Source organism: Plecotus auritus (assembly GCF_963455305.1).
Source record: "Plecotus auritus genome assembly, chromosome: 12".
NCBI classification, from domain to species: Eukaryota; Metazoa; Chordata; class Mammalia; order Chiroptera; family Vespertilionidae; genus Plecotus; species Plecotus auritus.
The window spans coordinates 18,687,903-18,710,516 of record NC_137778.1 but is presented as its reverse complement, the minus strand read 5'-3'; the positions used below and the strand labels follow the sequence as shown (position 1 = coordinate 18,710,516).

At 40.0% G+C, this 22,614-nt stretch overlaps 1 protein-coding gene across 1 annotated transcript in view; it reads left to right on the top strand.

The window, feature by feature from the left end:
* Positions 1–22,614, top strand: part of LOC308237681 (uncharacterized protein C1orf21) — a 181,421-nt gene that overhangs the window by 100,209 nt on the left and 58,598 nt on the right. Inside the window, exon 3 of the mRNA XM_080648595.1 lies at positions 1,462–1,556. Within this exon, the coding sequence (XP_080504721.1) occupies positions 1,462–1,556 (95 nt within the window). The remainder of the gene's footprint in view (positions 1–1,461; positions 1,557–22,614) is intronic.

Below are 22,614 nucleotides of genomic sequence, written 5' to 3'. Positions count from 1 at the left end.
TCCCTAAAGGGCTCATTACCCTGTTACCTCTCACCAGTTTTTCTAATTTCTTTAGAAAGAAGCAAAAGCAATAACTACCTTGAATTATCAGGTTGAAAAAAACCGATTGGCTTAGCCATGAACTTGGAATCTTTATTCAGATATATACACATGTAATACTTTCATAAGGGTGATAATTTTAAGAGACCTTTGAACAGCATAATTACCTGGCAAAATATTGCTGTAACAAATGTCTTTGGGGGTAGTCTACTAAGGGATAGTAAGAGGAAGCCTGAAACTATAAAGAAAGTGGTATAAAAAGGCAAGAAATTATATAAAATATGTCATTGTATCAAATTAGTCATAGGCAATAAGGAAATATATTGCAACTTCCTGAACTGATATACAAACTTCTTTAGTGATTGACATCTTTCAAGTAACCTATTATAGACATTATTTCATGCCATATGCTAGGCAATCATCAATTTGTTAGCGGTTGAAATTTTCTAATGCAATCATTTCTGTGATCTTTTCCCCCCTAACAAATCGGACTACAGATGACTCAAAGTCACACATATTTTGGACCTAGTTTGCTCAAGTCATATCCTCTTGATAGGACTCTGATGAAAATGTCATCATCGTCATCACCAGACCAATACCCTGGAAGAGAGCTCTAGCTGCAACTTTTCCTGCGTTTGTCTCATGATGTTTACCAATATTGGGATTTATTGTACTCTCTCCTTGGCTGTTGGGAAGCCTAGGTCTCACCATGACCACTATGCTCTCCAGTCTTGTATGATATACCCACCTGTTATATCCATTAGAATTACAGCTCTTCGTACATGTGACTTTATAGAGAGGTTAAATTAAAGTGTGTGTGTGTGTGTGTGTGTGTGTGTGTGTGTGTGTGTGTGTGTAGAGCATGTGAAATAATTGCAGAATGGTCCACATTTAATGTGGGGATTACAAATAGGAACAATTTATTTCCCATTGTTTATAACTGTTTGTTGATCAATTAAGCTCTTTAGTCTTAAACAGTTCTTTGTTTTTTCAAAAGAGAAATTCGGTGTACCTGAATTGCTGCCACTGGTATTGTGAACTCATATTCTCATAAAGAAAATATTAGTCCATAAGGAGAAACATCTTCCTTAGACCGTGACGTGATATGTCCTCGAGTGTGCAGACCCCAAATCGTTTTACAGGTGGAATCAGCTGCTTCCTCGGCCCCCTCTGCCCTCTGTAAAAGGGCCGGGCAGTGCCACTGTCAATGGCTGTCCTCGTGGCGCCGAGCTGTCCCCAGGAGACAGAGGAGATTGCGCCTTAGAAAGAGCCTGGTGGAGCTCAATCCAGATGATCTCACATGAACCCCAAAGAAAGGGCGCAGGATAAGGGTTCTTAACAAATTACGCTATTGGGCTTTTCTCACTGACACTTTGTGGGGGAAAAAAGTTATAAAATGTCTTTTCTTTTTTTGGTACTCAGACGAGTATAGGATCAAACCGGTGGAAGAGGTCAAATACATGAAAAATGGGGCAGAAGAGGAGCAGAAAATAGCAGCCAGGAACCAAGAAAACTTGGTAAGAATTGAATTTCTCGTATAACAATTCATTTTGGTGACACCATTGTAATAAAATCTGCACTGCGTGTTTAAATGGCAACTCCCTCACTGGGCATAAGATTTCTTGAAAATGCTGTCACTATTTATAGCTTGCCTGGAAGCCAACCATGACTCCTGTATCCTGTTTGTTCCTGAATAAGCCCTTCTTTAATCTTGATAGAGAAAGCTCCAGGGGAAACAATAGCAAAATTATTAGTGTTTTAAAATGGTTAGATTTAAAGGGAAAAGCATGAAGTAGGGTTGACATTTATGGGGAGAGGACCATTCTTTTCTTTTTCTCCAGCTCCTTTAAATCTTATACAGGTCAGGGTGTGCTGGACATGTAGTATGTTGGGGAAGTTGCCTTTCAAGGGAAAATAGTGTGCTTTTGAGGTAGGTCTCTATCGAAATAGCATTTCACATTCGTCATGTTAAAGGTGTTACGGGGATTGAGTTAATGTTAGAATTGTAATGACCCGAAACGGAAAAGGTCAGAACCTTTTTCTTTAATATGAATCAATAGACATGCTTCAACTTGATATTCCGTCTCTATAAAAACATTTAGTTAATTGTCATATTGGCTGATTTCTTAAAAGAGGTTACAAGTCGTTAAGAATATGCATTTATTCAGGTTTGCTGGAGCAAAATTGCTTTTATATTTTATTGTGGGATTACCTATTTGCTTTTTTTTTCATGTTCAACTGAATGTACTTTTAAGAAGCTCGCAATGTCATAAAATACCTTCTCTTGACTTAAACTCCTTTTTCTGTGATGTGCTTTGTTTTTATGACTTCTGTGATAGCACAGGGAGGTGGCAGAATATGAACGCAGTGCTCATGAGTATCGAAGGCTGTCATTTTCCACAATACGCGAATGAACGGAATGGGCTAATTCTTTTTTCTCTGTTCTGTTCTGAACATCTGATCTACAACTCAAAATACTGCAGTAGCAACAACTGAGCATTTTAGATCACTTTAAAGGAATGAAAATACTTTGTAACAAAATTTTGCTTCAAAAATTGGGGTGGGAGCCAGGTGGAGGGTGTCAATGGTTGGGGGGAAGGGGACATCTGTAATATTTTCAACGATAAACATACGTTTTTTAAAATGGGATTTGGATTTTAAGGTTTCACAAGAGAGTCATCATACCTATTGTATATTTTAACATTAACACTTAAATCCAGAAAAAGGTAACTATGATTAAATAGTGGAAGTTAATATTATCAGACTTTTTACAGGAATTTTTTTTTTACCCTGAATAGATAAATAGAAGATCTAAGTAGTTGAAGAATCCGTAGTCATTTTTCTACTTTCCTGAAAAAATCAGAGTTTCTTCTTGCTTGATATAATTTCGGCTTGGTTTATGAATTTCATCTTTAATAATAATACTTCCATTGGAGGCTAAGTCGCTGGAGACCAGCCCAGCAGTGACTATTTCTCAGCTCTAACTAGTGCCCACCCCTACGTCCCAAGCTTGTATTCCTGAAACTTCAGGGAAGAAATGACCTTTATCGTACAGCGTGTGCGTTTTCCCTCCAAGTGCTCTTATCATATTTAGGCCAATTCAACATTTTTCCTTTTGCTGGTGTAGGATACACCTTAGTGCTGGTGTATCCTTTTTCAGCACGGTGGCCAGTATATCTACACCAGTGCTTTTTTCCTCTGCAGATTGTAGATTCAAAGGAAGAGACATTTCTGGTCTCATTTACTTGTGGATCATCTGTGACCACCCCACACCCCTTCACTCTGCCCTCCACTCAGAGTCCAGGCCTCCAGCAGCGGTTTTCAAGTGTGTAAAGACTTCCACAGAGAACAGAGAGTCAATGGGTCTCTGATTCCGAGGCTTCTAGACTGCTTTCCAAAGTTAATGATTTTCAGCTCTCCGGGAGTATGTCACCTTGGTCACCTGGTCCGTCCTTCAGGGTGCACAGTCAGATATTGACCAGGCATGTAGCTTGAGAAAACTACTAGCCTCCTACATTTGAAGCTTACATTGGAAGATGGATGAAATAGATTTAGCAATTCTTGAATTTTACCTCCATTAAAATGATCTGAGTCGAGCAGTTTTTTATGTTTCAAAGAATGATTTTATTTAAGATATAGGTCAAAGTATTTTTAAACATTTTTTTAATTCAAACTACGGAAATTAAGGGGCTCAGCAAACATACCAAGGCAAGATGACTGTGGAGGCAGAAACTGCCCGGGTTCCAATCTCAGCCCTGACACTTGCTTGCTCACTGGGGGATCAAGTTACTATCGTAAACCTGGCCCCCAGCCATTAGGGAAAAAGTGCCTCCTGATGGTGCTGTTTGGAGGACGACATGAGATGTGCATTGTAAGGCTTTGAGTGCAATGCCTGCACACAATAAGCCCCCAGTAAGTTAGGCATCATCATATAAAACAAAAGGAAAGAGTAGAGGATGTTAGAGTCCATGTTTCTTTCTTTTTCCTTCAGCTATTTAGTGAGAGGTTTCTAAATGAACACCTTAGGTTAATGTCAGTGTTACGTACACGCCGAAAAATCTTGCTGTGGAACTATGAAATTATTTAAACAAGTATGTTTTGAGCACTATTATGTGTAAGGCCCTTACTTGTATTGAGAGACTCGGGAAAGGTGAGAGATCAGTTCAGTTCAACGAATATTTTGATTGCCTCTGTGTGTAAGACTCTGTACTAGACTGCAGAAAAATAGAAAAGTAAGGAAGGCACTGACCTTCACCTTCAGGCACTTGTGTTGCAGTGGACAAGGTGAGCACCAAATGATTATAAATAAAACAGGGTGAGTCCGGCCAGTGTGGCTCAGTGGTGGAGCGTAGACCCATGAACCAAGAGATCACTGGTTCGATTCCGGTCAGGACACATGCCTATGTTGCGGGCTCAATCCCCAGTACGGGGCGTGTAGGAGGCAGCCAACCAACGATGTTTCTCTCTCATCGATGTTTCTATCTCTCTCTCCCTTCCTCTCTCTCTAAAAATCAGTAAAAACATATTTAAAAATAAAACAGGGCGAGATTGATTCCAACCAAGAGGGCAGTACAAAGTGCTGCTGATGTCAGCAGAAGCAGAGATCTGTCTTTTGGGGTATCGGACCCCACTTCATGAAAGAGCTGGTATTTCCAATGGGCCTCGAAGGACAGAATAAGGACGAGGGCCCCAGGCAGAAATAACAGAACTGGGAATGCAAAAGAGATTTAATAAAAAGCTCATAGTCCTATTTGATTGGGGAATAGAAAGGAAGAAGAGAAATTGTTGGTAGGGTAGCAGTGGGAAATTAGAATCAGAATGTAGATGAGGTAATATAGAGCCTCGATGTCCAGCTGAGAGATCCGAAATTAATTCCGTGGATCCAAGGGAGCCTTTGGAGGTTTTCAGCAAGACCTTGGCGTGATGAGATTACGATTTGAGAAAGAGTGTGTGGCAGCAGCACGTGTATTTGGGTTGGTGTGGGGTGCTCAGGTGGGAGATCATTTATAATAGTTTTTGCAAGAAGCAATGAACCTGAATTAAGGTGGCGGCAGGGAGAATAGTAAAGATTTGGTTGGGTTGCAATAGGAGCAACAACAGTTGACAGCTTATTACAGAAATTAACAAAAAACAAAACAAGGAATCAGAATATAATGGTGTAATACCAAGATTGTGATGCCTCCCCATGCCCCACCCCGGAAAGGTGACTGGTGGTAGCAAGAATAAATAGCATCTTCAATGAAATGGGACAGTTACTAGGAAGATGGTGTTTGCTGAAAATATAAGGTGTTTCTTCCTTCCTTTATCCCTTCATTATTTACTGTTGCCCACCCTTCAAAAGATCACAGTGTGTCCATAAGAGAGAAAGTTAAGCCACTGTTCACACGACAATGTAGTAGGTGCAGTAACAGAACAGCTGTACTACCAGAGTCTGTGCTTTGGAGGACTCAGGCCCATCAGACATAAATCCCACCCTAGGGAGCTCGCTTCTGGTAGTGATTAGAAGGCATGTGACCTAAATGACCACAATTCAAGGAACATTGTGAATGTAGAGGTTGGTTTTGAGCAAGCAAAACCTTAGAAACGTGCAGAACATCTATACGGAGAAATCCAGCAAAGTGCAAAAATGCGGGTGTGGAGTCTAGGACCACTGCCTGGGATACATTAGGTGTTCAGTGTATGTTTACTTGAGTGGACGGGTGAATGAACGAATAACAGGAGTTGGACATAGAGGTCCAGCTAGTAGTTGGCACCTAAGTAGTTGGATCAGTAATATTTTTTTAAATTTTTTTATTAATTTATATTTAATTATAATTGACATACAGTCATATATTAGTTTCAGGTGTACATTATAATGTATCTGCATTTATATACCTTGCAAATAGGTCACCACCATAAGTCTAGTACCCATCTATCACCACACATAGTTAGTTATTACAATGTTAATTCACTATTTTCCTTACCCCCATGACTTATTTTATAACTGGAATTTTTAGATCTCCAGTCACTTGGGCCCCTTGGCTGCAGTTTCTGTGGGTGGAGGAGATTCATGCTGTTTTTCTGAAGCTGATGAGGAATAATTTATATGTCAATCATTTATGTCTCTACAGAGACGTGCGTTAATTCCAATTTTCAGCATTGCTGGACATTGTATTTCCTACTTTACTCTCTCAGACTTTAATGCCTTCTCAAGGAAGGTGGTATGACTTGGAGATAACATATAGATAGACAGCAATTTGGGTCTGGGCTCCATCATTTCTAGCTTTATAATTTTGGTCAAATATTTAAAACTCCTGAACTTCAAGTTCTTCCTTTGGAAACTGGGAATAACAAAAATTATTGTGTTAGAAGAAAACCCAGGATATGTTTAGAATCTTAGCAAAGAGAGGCTTTCTTAAATAAGACATGGAAAGGCAAAGCTATGGAGAAAGAAAAGTGGTTATTTCATTAGATCAAAATTAGTGCTTCTATAAAACAAAAAATACCCAAAAAAAGTAGTTAATAGATAGGCAACAGCCTGGGAGAAAATAATTATGACATATAAGTGGCAAAAGACTAATATCTGAGATTTAGAAAGAACACTTATAAATAACTGAGAAGAAGATAATCCATTAGGAAAGTAGGTAAATGAAATGAACAGATGGTTCATGGTAGAGGATATTAACAATCAGCATATGAAAAGTTGTTCCGTTTCACTAGTACGGCGGGTGATCTCTTACCCAACTCACTGCTTTAGAAGATTCACAAATTCCTCTCCGGAAGATGCCGACTGCAGCCAAAGGTGTGCTTACGTGGATGTCTGGTGGGCTGCTTTCTAGAACACCTCTGTGCTTTCGCTCCCTCAGTTAATTGTATGTTTTCCACGAGCCGGTGTGATAGTTCTCAAGCCTGTTTATACCGTTTGAATGTCATTATAATTACGCAATTTAGTTAAGTAACATGTACACCAGTGAAACATAAGTGTGGAAAGAGAGCTGTTTCAGTGAAAATTCAATGCGTTAGAAAGTCTTGATGCAGGCACAGTACTGAAAGCTCGCTGTTAAATTAAATGTTGCACTCAGATTAATTCACAGGGTCTTTATACTCACATAAGAAACCAAACCAGGGAATCTTGGATGTGCATTATAAGGTTGTTGTTAATGCCGGGGCGTGTGGAGATCCAGCCAGTGGTTCCTCTCTTAAGGGAGCATCATTCCTACGTCAGAAGATGGGAGGTGGAAGGCACAGCTCTGTTTTTAAAATTAAATAACATACTCATTGTTATGTTGCCCTGCTTTCACTGCCTTTACTGTTTAATTACCAGTCTAGATGGCATTGCCTAATATGCCTTTCACTGTAGTCAGGAAAATGCAAATTCAAGCATGATCCTTTAGATTGGCAAAAATTTCAAGTTCGATAATATCATATTTTGGCGTGGTTGTAGGAAAATCAGTATTCACATACTAGTGGTAAACAGCTTGGAGGACAATTTAGCAGCATCTATTAAAATGCAAACAGGTACACCCATGACCCAGCCCCTTCACATCTTGGTATTCACCCAAGCAGCTGCCTGCGTGCATGAGGAAGCTTACACAAGACTCCTCACTGCAGTACTGTTTCTATTAGTGAGAAATGGAAAAGAACCTCCATGCTTGTCAGTAGGAGTGGCATAGCTGTAGTATAGTAGACAGCAATTATGTGGAATGACTTAGAGCTTTCTGAACTGTCTTGGAGAAATGCAAGTGGTAGAATGGATGTGTATAGTATGATACCAATTAAGGTTTTTTAATAAAACAGAACAACTATCTATATCTATATATACGTCTATATATATATATATATCTATCTATATCTACATCTATATATATGGAGAGAGAGAGAGAGAGAGAGAGAGAGAGAGAGAGAGAGAGAGAGAGAGAGAGATTCTGCTAAATTGTCTTGCAAGTCTATACAGAAAATCTGGATAGATGTGTCCAAAACTACTAACAGCGGGTACCTGAGTTGATGGGGGATGTAAGCATGCCAAGGCTCAGTTTCCTCTCTGCAAAATGGGGATAATAATTGAACCCACTTTAGCAGGAAGTTGTTAAAGTTAAATAAGATATGCCTGCAAACTTTTAGCACAGTTTCTGGCATAGATAATGCCACCGTTGGCTGTTGTCAACAATGGAGTTGGATTGGGTGGGAAGGATGAGACTGAATTGGATGTGGCGCTAAAAGGGAATTTTAATGTTATTAACTTTTTAAAGAAAATACAAGTAGATTGTGTGATCTAAAATTTAAAAAGCTAGGATGATAATAACAAAGCTCCAATTTTGACTGCTTGGGAATCTATAATGTAAATAGGATTGTGTCATTTTTTCATTACCTTAAATATTCTTGGTGTTTCTTCATCCTCTGATATCTGATAACAGAAGGCAGTTAAAAGGAAGCTCACGGATCATCCAGCTTCACTCTGTGTAGACTAACACTGTGCATATAAATAACTTAAATTACTCCAGACGTGGTGGTATCCGGTCCCCTTGGTTTTTCCAAAGTAAGTGTCTTGACAAAGAAAGACATTCCGTTTTAGCTGTGAAGTACTCCCCCTTCCCATACACTAAAACATTATCTTGTTTTCCTTGATTTACATTTGTCATTCTTTAGCTGTCCTCCCATAGGCGTTAATAAATCACTTTCTGGTGGATTTTTTTGTTTATGTGTTTGGTTATTGGTGGTGGGTTTGTTTGTTGTTGTTGTTTTGGTATTTCCTAGATGTCTATGTATTACAATGTTTTTTATTTGCTATTTTCAGCTATTTTTGTATAAATGAGAGGACATACATCAGATGACACATATCTTGGGTGGCTGCTCTTTGATTTTATACTTATGCATAGAGGTGAGAACTGATTTGAAACACCCTTGTATAACTCACCAACTCCTGAGTACAAATGGCAAAATAAACAGTGTTCTAATGTGCTTTTGTGGGAGAGTAGAATCAAGCTGTAGGCGTGACTGCATTCTCCCTCTGCCTGTTGAGTTTGTAAGAGCCTCCAATGTGTTACATTTCCAGTAAATGTCAGAACATCTAGTTGCAGAAATTAAGACTTGGACATTAGTAGATATGTTGGATAAGAGGAATGTTCCAGAAACTATGAGAACTCTCCTTGGAGCAGTGGTAACTAGCTGGTGAAAAGTGGGACATGTCCCTGACCCACAGAATACATGTGGTTGAAGCAGGCCCATGTAGTGTTCTCCAAAGCATTGGATTGATTGACAGCCTGAAACCAGAGAATAGTCAGCAATTCCATTCGTTACTGTAGGTCAGTGGAAAAGCTAAGTGCTCAAGACCACAATCACCATATCACTCTCTTTATTAGAATAAAATGCATGTGAACATTACAAACTTTGATCTCTAAGGTTTATTATACCAAGATATATATATGTTCCCATAACCATGTTCTCATAATTGGGAGCCCTCTAAGAGTCAATTGAAACTCTTCTTTTTAACAAATTCAACCATGTTTACTCATTCACTGACTCTCTAGAGCAGCTGCTAGACCAGCAACCTGACTTTTTTGCTTAAAGGTTGTTCCTTGTGATGTTAGCAGTGACTGTTTATCTTTGAGTGTTTGTCCTCAAATGGAAGGTCAAGTGATTATTTTTAGAAACCAAATAAGACAAAAGACGGTGACTTTGAGTTGTCCCAATTTCCCAACCATTTAAACGTTCCTGGTACTATTGAAAATAAGTTAAAATAAGCAAACTGACATGACAGACAAAGAGTCCAGCTCTGTAAAGCACCTCTTCCCTCTCCTCCTTCCTTCCAGGAGCATGCTGGATTTGAGCTCAGGCTGGGCCTGGCATGGGCTATAGGGGGAGGTCTGCACTTGAGGGAGATAATTCCTGGTTGGGGGGAAATCTAGAGGACTGAGGGTTTCCAAACCAAAGTGAAGATGAGAGGGTAGTCCTGAGAATATCTGATCCAGACAAGAGAAACTTCTTCCCAGAGCAGCTTCATAGACATCACTTTAGCACGAGACTCATCCCCAAAGTTCCCCTGCTTCTAATTCAGTGGTCTCATTCCCACTTCCTGTTTTCTCATGCATACGATGCTGACATCAGCCTTGGGTGCTTCCAGATTATTAGAAGAATAGCATCAGGATCCCCAGCATGATCTACCTGAACCTTTTAGTTTCTTAAAGCAATAACAGATCGGGTGGGTAGAGGTTTTGGTGGCACAGAAGGAAGGAATGAGAGGAAAGGATGCTGCCTCTTCATCGATCTTGGAGATGTCCTCTGTCCAGCTAGCATTTTTGTGTTACTTGAGCCAGGCACATTCAAGGTCTTACAGAATCTTCTGGCACTGTGCTCACTTGTTTTAGCCTCGGACAGGAGTAGACTTTAATTCTCTACAGATGAGGGATTGTCGAATCAGCCTTGTAAGTTTCAAGTGTTGAACAAAAGCAAAGTTCCTGATTCAGGGACGGAATGTTAGGAGAATAAAAGCCTGCCCACACAGTGCTTTGTAAACACAAGGCCCAACACAAATTAGAGTGATGATTGTTGTCACTGCAGGACACCTGGGTTTGTTTCTGAGCTTAGTTCCTATTGCATGGTGGAATAAGGTAAGGCACAACATTCTTCTGGTTTTAAGTCAGAGTTCATGCCAGTCCCTTTGAACAAAGACGTATCATCCTTCTTCATTCTCCAACAAAGAGCGAGCAGTATTAAAGTTAGACTCAACAGATACAGAAACCAATGCATCGAAGGTGGTTTTTGGAGCAACTACTATAATCATCCAAAAACACTAGGCATAGCAGAACATGACTGAAATCCCTTTTCAAATGGCTTTTTCTTTCTCTCTTCCATGCTAGTACACTGAGCCGACCACACGCACGTGGACGTGCTCTTAGGGTCCTTGTACAGCATACCTCTTGAATCCATCTCTAATGCAATGTCTTCAGTTCTCGCTGTCAGCTACGCATTGTCTGGGCCCTGAAGGAAGATAAGGATTGACAAAGCACAGCTGCGACTCTCAGGAAACTCAAGGGGCGGCAGATATATACACAATAAGTCCCTAATAGGGACCCTAATGAAGTCTTTTGGGAGAGTGAGAATGGGACAGGGGACCCTGACTGGGAGATCTGGGGAGAGTCTCAGAGAGCTGGCCTTGAACTAAAGCAAGGTTTCATTGGCAGATAGGTTTGGAAAGGGATTTCAAGCAGCGGGCATGGAGATGTGGCGTGAGTGACGAGTAGATGGAGGTTGATGGAGCATGGTGTGTTTATTTGGTTAGTTGGTGAGTGACAGCTGTTTTTTCTTTTTAGGCAGCACATTAATTTCTGGTTTATAGATTCTTTAACCAGTTTGCAGTGTTCGTAACTACAGAATAATTAGAGCAGACCTCTGCTCATCTAATTGAAAGATTGAGGGTGTTGATAATGACTTCCCTTTTCCTAGCATTGTTGCAAAACGTGATGGCTTTTAAATATGCTTTCCTTGGACACAGGGGCTGTCTGAAGTTGTTGTGCAAGGCTACTCCTGACCTTCTCCTGCTCGGTAAAGGATAGCTGCTCATTTATCCCCTAAAACGTTCCCTGTTTAGCTGTGGGAAGTACAGCAAACACAAACAATACCTGGGATTTAGACTTTGGGCCTCTTCTCCAAGCGCAATAGAAATAGAAAGTGAAAAGAAGCCCTTCTCAAAAGCTCGATTTGATTTCATCCACTTGGTCATTTTAGATATTGGATTGATTTATCTAAAACATGGGTATTTTTTTACCCAAAGGGCCCCCTTGCACAGCAGAGTGGAGAGAAATGAGTGACAACTGAGCGGGCCACCTAAGATGCAACCATCGCTGTTAGACTATCCAGAACGATAGCGCAGAGGTGTGCCCTTTCTGTGGGTTGTTCATATTTCTCTCTTATCTCCTGCGTGATGCTAAAAATAAAACCAAAGCATCTAAGTTTCACTCATCAGTTGGCAAACTCAGTGAGGTAGCTTACCCGGAATTAATAATGTATGCCCTGGAGGTGAGGGTAGCTAAAGAAGGTTAATGTTTCCAAGAGTCTGGGCTTTGAGATGTGTCTCTTCTTGTGGACTTTATTTGTGAGCAAATCATACCCAGTACTAACAGGGATAAGGATTCACCAACCCGATTTGTTTTGAAAAGATTCTTGGTAATACTGACAACACATTCTATACCTGTCATTCAGAAAAGAGGGAAATAAATAACCAGGCATAAAAAAATTCACACATCTTCTTTAAAGACAGAAGGATGTGTTGTTTAGCTTGTCAACCTCACAATAGGTGTATGAAGAAGCCATTGTCACTGCCTGCTCCGTTCATAATCGGCCTAATTTAATTTATTTGCTGGGTTCTCCGTATGGTAATAGATGCCAAACTTCCTCCTTCTTTAAAAATAAATTATATTTATTTTCCAATCTTAATGAGCTGGCTCCATTTTTTTATTTTTATTTTTTGCTCATTTCATAGTGTGATGGTTTAGCATGGATTTCTACTTACTGGCAGACTTCTGCTCATAGCTTGATCATTAAAGGGCTTGCTCCATTGGAGGCTGACCAACTTTTTTTACTACTCTATGGATGTGCAAAGTGGAGGGCACTTATACCAGAAACAAGACAGGAATCTGGTGATTAGACCTAGAAGATGAGGTATGGGCTGGTCTCAGAGACAAAGCAGACGTGTCACTGTTGGAAGTGGGGTGCAGCAGTTCTGACATGAACCTGGGTCTCCCAGATGCTAACTAGGGTTCCTTTACTTCTCCTGAGTCTGAGACCTGCAGAGCCTGAAAGGAGTGTCAGGGAACACCAACCGTTCGTACAGAAAACCTCATTCTAGTGAAACGGTCCATGTGATGATGTCTGAACACTCACAAGGTCTGGTATTACTGATACCACATCCTATCAGAACATCTGCTGTCCAAGAGCTGGTGGTCCAATGAACAAGATGAACAAGCCATAGCGATTGGACCTTGATTATTCCTGTTATTCTCTATTTAATTGTGTTTTTAAATTAACTGTTCCCTGATTATAAATGTGTCACTTGCTTGAATTACTTAAAAGCATCCTTGGGAAATAGAGAAGTGGATAAAAAGAAATAAAATGAGTCATAAATCCCATAACAATTGTTTATGTTTTTATTCCTAATATATTTAGAGATATAACTTCTTTTTCTGAGGAATAAAATGGACCTGAGTTTTTTACAGAGCTAAGCAGAGCCTTACCTAACATCCAGAAATCATGCTCCTGGAACTTTTTCATAAGTGATTTTAAAAACTAAGATCACACAAAAACCTTCACAAGAATGTTGATAGTAGCTTTATTTATAGTCACCAAGAAAACTAATACGTTAGTGAACATTTCCATAATACTTTTTGTCTCCAGCCATTCCCTTAGGATAAATCCCTGTACATAGGATTCTTGAGACAAATATATCTACTTAATTGCCCTTTCTCCAAAAAATAAATCTTTGGCCAACTTGCCTTTCTACCACCAGACTATGAGAGTGCCCGTTTATCTTCTGTACCACATGGGGAATTTTGCAATTTTTAGTTGTTGCTACCTATAGCTTTTTGTTTTGATTTGCATTTCTTTGATTACTGCTGAGTTTTCACCTTTTAAAAGGTGTTTATAACTTAGAATGAAGGGCCACTGGGATGAGATCCTTGTCTATTTTAATTTGGGACCTGACCTAAAGCAGGCACTAATAAATCTGTAATGAATAGATGAATAAGTTGTATTTCTTATGCTTTACTTGTGCTGGAATCTGATATCTCCCTTTTATTGGAGTCTAGAAAAAAGCAAGGCAAGAGAATTGGTTAATTCTGTTCTTACACAGGAATATAAAACTGGATATCCTCATGAGAATTCCTAAGTAACGGCCTCCTTGAACCTTACTCGCATAAGTTGGCCCATCCTTATGATGCCGCCTTTGAACTTGACCCAAGATATTGCCCCATGAGAACATTGCACAAGATGGGAGGAATGGTTACATTCAGGGAATCATGACATGAGCTGAAGTTTTATTACATATTCTAACATCAGTCACCCACCCATTCATTGGCACATCCCTTCAATTAGGATACAGAACTGGGATATCAGTATTTTTTAAACATTTGAAATATTCATCAGTTATTCCAACAGTGCTGAATGAAACATATCAATACAGTTGGACAAGATCACTTCACTGGCTGCTAGAAGATTTGGGTCATTCAGTAGATTTCAGCATCCTGAAGAAGAGCACCCTTACTCAATACTATGGACCAAGAACATCAAAACTTATAAGGTTCCTGCTTCAACCTCAGGGCAGCGTGGAGCCTCGTAAAAGATGAGATCATTGAACTGAGGTGAACCTCTTTGGGTATTATGGATATTAGAGTATTTGTAGAAAATACTCTAAAAAGTGACTGCTTAGAGTAGCCATGAGTTTGGGAGTACATTGAGATGGCCTAACAATACTAATATTTTCTGAGTGGAAACAATGGTGTTTGTTTGTTTTTAATTATTATTCCTTAAATAAAGACTGTTCTGCTTCTCCACTTTTGCAAATAGTGATATTTTGCTTTCTTTAAGGCAAAGATAAACATGCCTGCAGGGGTAAATGGAAGAAAATAGCTTTTATTTGAATCTTAACATTAGTTCTTAAAACCTCCTTTATTTTTACATACATTTTGATTATTATAATTATCTTCATACCATTAGTTTCCATGGAAAATTAACTTCCATTTGTAGCATCTTAATTTGTCATAAAATTTCCATAAAATTTATACAATGTACTCTTCCTATGTATTTCAGTGATTGGATCATAAGCTTCTAGTATTATTTGTCTTAAAAGCTTTTTTAAATGTATTGATTTTGGAGAGAGAGAGAAACACCAATTTGTTGTCCCACTTACTTAGGCATTCATTCGTTTATTCTTGTAATGTGCCCAGACAGGGGATTGAACCCGAAACCATGGCATATCGGGACAAGGCTCTGAGCTTACCCTGTCAGGGCTAGTTTTATCTGTCTTGATTTTATCTTTTTATTTCGTGGCATCTTCTTTTCTATCATTTGGCTTTTGAGGGTTTTTTTTTAAGTTATTATTTTAAACCAAGAAAGCATATGAGCATTAAGAAATTTTGGCCTAAGGTTCTGATTGCGTAAGCAGAAGCCATATCAGTGTTGTGATATAGACAGGAATTTTGTGACCGAACCATGAAATGCATCTAAAGACTAAACTCCAGGAGACGTTTGCTGGTGTTCCCTGACAGAAGGGTATGGGAGAGTTACCTCTGGGGAGCAGGGTTATGAAACATTCCTCTTCTTTTAAAAGGATCTTTCCTGCATTGAAAATGTTTTCCTCTTAAGTGGACATTTATTGCTTTGAAAACTCAGGAAAAGGAAATTACACCAAAAGCATTTAAAACAAGGATTTGTAGCAGAGCACACAGCAGCACTCATACTGTTTCCAATGTTCGTTGCTTTTTCCCTTGTGATGGGCACTGTCATGAGAGAAGGGAAGAGGGCCATTCACACAACTTCCATCTCAGCTGAGAACCAGTGGAAAGTTCGTTCTGCTTTAGGTGGTGTGGTCAGTGCGGGAATGTGGCCATATTACTTCTCAGGGTTTTCTAAACTCGTGGACAACTTGCTTTGCTCTTTAGGAGTTCTTTAAAAAGATATAATTTAAGTTCTGCTGTGAAACTGTTCTCATTTAGTGGGAAATAGCACTAATTTTTTTTTATTTTATTGTTAGCATTAGTGACAGGAAAGTTGAGTTAACCACAGTTCCCAGAGAATGGAATATGTTGATGAAGCACCATAATTCCTTTATTCTTGCCTGGTTCTGGAAAGTTTTTTTGAAATATATTTGCCCGCTCTTTGTTAGTAAGTGCAGGATTTTGAACATGAGTACATGTTTCCTTCGTGATTCAGTTTCTTGCCTGGCCTTGAGGTCATTGTCAAAATACCAAAAACTGAACAATAAATCCAGAAGGTGAGGAGATTTGGTTAAATCTGTGCTAGCCTTCAGGCATCCCCTAGAAAAGGGGATATATTTTTTTTTTTTTTTGTCTGCACACTATTTTCTTTCAGACTCACCCTCTAAGTATCCTCCCATTCCAGCACTTCATTCTTTCACTTGGGATCATTAGTGCCGAATTCTCTCTCATCAGCTCAGGTGGAGTTTGGCAGGTAACACAAACATCAGTGAGGTTATGGGCATTCTGAAACTGTTCAGGGACTCACTCGGGTTGGTTATTGCTTTAAACAGAGAATCGTTTGACAGTCTGATGGTACGCTAACTGCAAACATATCTAACCATTCTGCTGAGAACGCACTCCGTTCGCCGGGTGAAAAATAAAAGCATCGGCTTTGAAACAGAACACCTCTGTGTAGCCTATTCATTGAGAAATAGCCCAAAATGTAAGAATGTTTGCATAGGTACTTTTTTTTTTTTTTAATCATCCCTCAGCCCTTTAAGAGAATAACCCTCTACTAGGGAATTGGCTCAGCCACCACTCTAGGTATGTATGATATTTTAATATATTCCCCCCCCCCCCCGCAAATCTCCCAGTTGTTTAAAGAAATAGTTGCTTCATCCTAGAAGAAAACCAGCACCACCACTATTCTGATGATCTATTATTGACTAACAACCACTACAAAATGTAGATCCTTCAAATAATAAGGTACTGTTTCCTGGTTCTGTGGCTGGACCGACTTCAGCGAGACAGCTCTTGCTTAGGGTTGCTCACGCACTTGCACTTGGATGTTGGCTGGGGTTGTAGTCACGCTAAGGTTCAACTGTATGTTCCAGACGGCCTCTTCACAGGGCTGGTAGCCAATGCTGGCTGTGAGCTCCACTGGAGCTATCGACAAGCACCTCCATACAATGTCACCACATGGCGTGGGCTTCTCACCGCATGGCCGTCTGCGAACAGGCTCGCTTCTCACCTGACAGCTGGCTTCCTAGAGCCAGCGGCACTTCCTCCAGTTCCATTTGTCAGAGCAGCCGCAGAGCCTGCCCAGAGTCACGGGAGTGGAAAGATAGGCTCGCCCTCTTGATGGGGGTGTGGCAGGGTTGCACTGCAGGGGAGGGGGGGCACAAATGGGAGAGACTGTAGCAGCCGTCTTTGGGAAGGACAGTCAGCTCCAGCCGTTAACCTGTTCCAGTGTCGGGGTGGGTGGGTAGGGACAGCTTTATGTGAAAAGCATTGTGGGAAATCCACTTGGCATCAGAAACCTGGATTATGTCTGTGGTTCAAATTTCTATTTTAAAAGAAAAAGCTGACAGAGAAACACATCTACTTTATACTTGAGGAAAACGCCTTTGCAGGTACCAGCTACCCAAAAGGCTCCATGTACCTAATCCAGGGAACAAAACCTTGTGTTGTTCATGTGTCAGATAGAGGCTGGCATTGGTCCCGAGTCTAGGAAAAGCAGTCTTTGGCATCCAGCCTGGCCACGCTACGTTCTGAATGATGACCTCACTCAAACTCCATGAGCCGTGGTCTCTCATCTGTAAAATAGCGGTAGTGATTTCTATCTATTCTGTGTTGTCTGTAATTTCTGTAAAACACCTGGTATTTTTCAGCTCATAGTAAGTATGTAAGGAAAGCTAGCTGTTTTCCTCTTATCTCTGTTTTCTCATTTTGGTCTCAATCATATGCCCTGAAAACCTACCAGTTACTGGAGGGTTTTAGGCACTTCAGTGCTTGATAACTTAGGTTTTACTATTTTGTTGAGCATCAGCCATAGAATTTTTTAAATGGAGTCTTCTAATTAATTTCAAGTTCAGGTCTTTGAACTTATAAATATAGTATATGATTTTTTTTTTTACTTTCCTAAAAATGTTTATCAACATGGTGGTTGATGTTGTATCATTGCATTTAAAGTCTTAAGGTCCAATTTTCAAGTGTAAATTAGTTCATGTTATTGGGACTTAATTTCAGTATGAGTGAGAATGCATGTTGAACTGGAATTTTTCATCACTCATTAATGAGGAAAAATTGTGTCTGTCGCTAGGCAGTCCTCTTGTGTCAAGAGCCTCTGATTAGCTGAATGTTTGGCGTATCTCAGTAATCCTAGTAAACTGGATAATTAAAATTAGCTTCTATCACACAGCATCGCACATCTTATCTTCCTTCTTAAGAGCATCTTCAACTGAGAGCTTTCTAAGAATAGTTCCTTAGTACCGAACTGACCTCAGGGTAAAGAGAGAGACCATATCCACCAAATGAATCTCTTTATTTCATGTGTTTTTAAAGAACGTTTAAGTGGGAAGCATTTTTACATTCTCAAAAGGTTCTAGTCTGTTTTTAGAGGAAAAATAAATCCTTTATGGGGTGAGAGCTCCCCGCGATCTCCCAATCATTGAAGATTCAACATTGATGGACAACCTGTTGAACCTTTTTAAGTTGTTCCTCTAATTGTTACACAAAATTTTAGGAGCATCATGGACTTGAAAGGTTTTTTTTAGGTTGGCACTGGTATAGAAGAGCAACTCTACAAGTTGAAATACGTTATCGGTGACCTAACGAAAGAAAATGTTTCAACCCCTCTCATTTATTAACATATTCCTTAATCACCAGTTACATGGCAGTGACTGTCCTTGATTTGGGGAACTATGAGGGAATTCTCTAGAAGGGGAAGGCAAGCCAGAGAGCAGGCAATTTCCATAGAGTCTGCAAACAGGCCTAATGAATAAACACATGGTACTAATGCACTTACCCCACACTTAGTACATCAGGGAAGTCTTCTTAGTGGAGGGGTACCTGTCTGTTCTCATTTAGCTAAACTACCTTCAACATCAAAACTCTGTGAAAAACCATATAGAGAAATATGGACTCTGGAAGTGTTGGTTCATTTATTTAGCAAGTAGCCGTCGGGTGTTTATCCTGTGCTGGAAACTGTACTTAGAGCCAGGAATACAATAGCACACACAGCCATGTAACCCAAGGTCTTTTCCCCTGTGAAGCTGAGTTGGGAAGGAACACGCAGGTAAGAAGCATAGAAACAACATGGTACATAGTGACTTAGAGGCACACATTACTATTTAAAAGAGCAGCAGGTAAGAGAACAGTTCATTGTCTCTCAAGATTCCAGAAGGGGCAGCCTTGAAGGGTTGGATAGGAGTGTGGAGGAAGACCCGGTGGGGAACAGCAGGAGCAGAGGCCCGGGGCTTTAAAGGCGATGCCTTCAACTCAGAACTCTCCCAGATGTGGAGTGAGGAGCGTGTGGGTGAGGTCTGGGTTCTGAAGCACCGAGGAAACCATCCTAACAAGACTGGGCACAGCATCACGCTGTGATGCGGTACCTGGCTCTGAAATCAGACAGACCCATGTTCCAATCTTGGCGCTCTTGCTCACTCGCATGTTAACCACTCTGGGCCTGGATATCCTGAGGACACAATTGTAGTACCTACCTAACGGGTTGTTGTTAAGGGCTACATATGATAAGGCAAGGGAAGTGCTTAGCAGATGCTTGCCCAATAACAAGACACTCAATAAATGTTAGCAGTTGCTGTAATTGCTGGATTTGATCCCATGGATATTGGAAAGCTACTGAACGTTACTATCTTGCTATTGGCAGTGGAGATTTACTGAACCTCTTGGTGCATCATCTTAAAATGTTTTAACATTAAACGAGGCAATCAAGGCAGTATTTGTAAGTGCCAGGTACATAGTCAGTGCTCTCTAAGTGTTTATTGCATAAGCTGATTGAATTTAATTGGCTAAGGGATAGAAAGAAATATAGAATTCTCATTGTGTGGATGAATAAGCTAAGTTCCAAGAAGCTAAGCTTCTTGCCTAAGGCAGTGTAGCTAATAAAGTGTGGAACCTGTATTCAACCTGTGTTTCATTCCATATCGTGACAGCTGCATCTTAAAATTTGACTTAGAAGTATATACAAAGTCCGATCATCACAACACATTTGTCTCTTTCGTGAATCTTGTCAGATGGTTTCTGTCCTTGCTCAGGTGCAAGCCATTGTTTTCACAGAGTGGCCGCCCTAGCCAGCATTTCATTTTGCACTCTGCTTTTTTTTCTCAGCATTATATAATTTTCCATTATCCTTTATAGTCATCATGTTAAATTTTAATGGATGCGTGCAAGTACTTCAAATTGATTTTCCTTAGCTTTTATCCTGCTGTTGGGTATTAGTCTATTTCCGAGTTTTCATTATTATATCGTACTTAATGCTACTATAAGCATATCCTCCAATGCAGCTATTTTACTCTGTTGATTTATTTCCTCAGGTAAGTTTCCAGGAGTGAGTTCATTGGGTTGATGGTTATGAATAGTTTTATTGTTTTTGACAAGCATTGCCTAGTGCCTTCCACCAGCAGAATATGGAGACAGCCAATTTCAACACCAAGATAAAGAAGGGGCCTCTCCAGCAATGAGTGTTTTAATTTTTAAAACTCTTGCCAGTTTTAATTAAGAATAAAAATGATACCCAAGGCCATTTTATTTTTTGCAGTTTTGATTATTATTTCCTAGAACCATTCTTCAAAAAAGATTGGCACCTAATGCAATACCCTCTTTTATGCTTTCTTTCTACTCTTGTTTTTATCTTTCAATTCATAAACATTTCTTGAGTTTCTACCAGACCTATACAACTTGTTTTGGAAACAGAATTGAAAGATAAGGGATTTGATCATCTGGTGGACGAGATATATGAGCAAATAGACAATTTCAGCTTTGTGTGATAAGGACGATAAAAGGTATCCACACACAATAACATAGAGGGCAAGGAAGAACAAACATTTGTTTGTTGAAAGAGATATAAATGTTGCACGTACACATATGTATGCGTGTATTTAGCAGGCAGATACAGATACACACATATGTGGGTGCATGCACCCGGACAAAAATCTGGAGATGTCTGTTTGGTCACCATCATCATAGGTTGACAAGAGGAACAATTTTCCCAAAGCTAGGAGCACTGATGGGCAAGGGGATGGGTGGAGATAGAGCAGGCCAGTAAAGGAGAATGGGAAGGAAAGGGCGGTCAGGTGGGAGGAAGCCAGAGGACAGCAGTGGGAGGAGGGAATTCAGAGGGGAGGAGTGGTAACCTCAGCCAGGTGACTGAGTGGGGAGACCTCCGTTGAACTGAGCTATTAGGCGATCATTGGTGACCTTGACGGAAGCAGTCACTGTGCTTTTTTAAAAGGGAAGTCAGCAGCCTGCCCTGGCTGGTGTGGCTCAGTTGGTTGGGCATCATCCTGTGCACCAAAAGATTGCCAGTTCAATTCCTGGTCAGGGCACATGGCCAGGGTTGCAAGCTCAATCCCCAGTAGGGGGCATGCAGGAGGCAGCCCATCGATGTTTTGCTGTCACATCAATGTTTTGCTCTCTCCCTCACTCTCTAAAACCAATTTTTTTAATCTTTAAAAAAGAAAAAAAAATAAGTTGGCCTGATATTCATTTACCTTATAATGCCATTCAGAACCGGTTTGGCTCAGTGGATAAAGCACTGGCCTGCGGACTCAAGGGTCCCAGGTTTGATTCCGGTCAAGGGCATGTACCCTGGTTGCGGGCACATCCCCAGGAGGAGGCAGCGGATCGATGTTTCTCTCTCATTGATGTTTCTAATTCTCTATCCCTCTCCCTTCCTCTCTGTAAAAAATCAATAAATATATATATTTTTAAAAAGAATGTAAACATCCTGTCCCTATATGCGATGGAGCACAGTGGAGAAGGAACCTGGGCTTCAGGTCCCTGGTTCAAATCATGGCTTTGCAACTTACTAGCTAGTTGACCTTGGGAAAGAATCTTCATACTTTTATGTTCTTTACAATGCCTCCACTGTAGCAGTATCTTCCAGGGCTTTTAATATTTAATGAACTGATGTTTGTACAAAGCTTAATGCAATGCCTGGCAATTATAGTTCCTCTCATATAGTAGTTGCTATAATTATCATTATTACTGTAAATGTGATAGAGATATGCTTTAAAATAGTGATTACTATACCTATCCTGTATATGCTGTATTCTAGCCATAACTCCTCATAGCAAGGCAGGAGAGTGGCGCGGTTAAGGACTGGATTAGGAAGCACCCCACTTACTTAGCCCTGGCCTGGGGCAAGTTATTTTATCATTCGGGGCCTCAGTTTCCTCATCTGTGAAATGGAGGCAATAGCACCCACCACATAGATTTATTTTAAGGATTAAAACACAATGCATAATAAGTGCTATAGCAAAGCTAGCTTTGATGATAACAATGATGATGATGATGATAGCTACCTCTTTAGACAAAGTAACTATACTCTATTTTAAGAATATTAGTAATTCTGTGCCTTTTGACTTTTTCTCTTCACTCTCTCTTTCGCATACTGTATGAATTTATTCTGAGAGTCTTAAAATTCTTGTTTCTTTCTTTTGAAGTTTCACTTATATTTCTCTTTTCAATATCAGTATCTCCCATGAAGTGATTTCCCCTTTTATTCTATATCTGATATTTGGGGCAACAATCTCTGATTTTTGTAGAAATTGATACTGGGGTGATACAGAAGCCATTTAAATATTCTGTTGATCACACACACACACACACACACACACACACACACCCCTTACAGTCCTGGTACTCTCATTCTCCTGCCCCCTCTGTT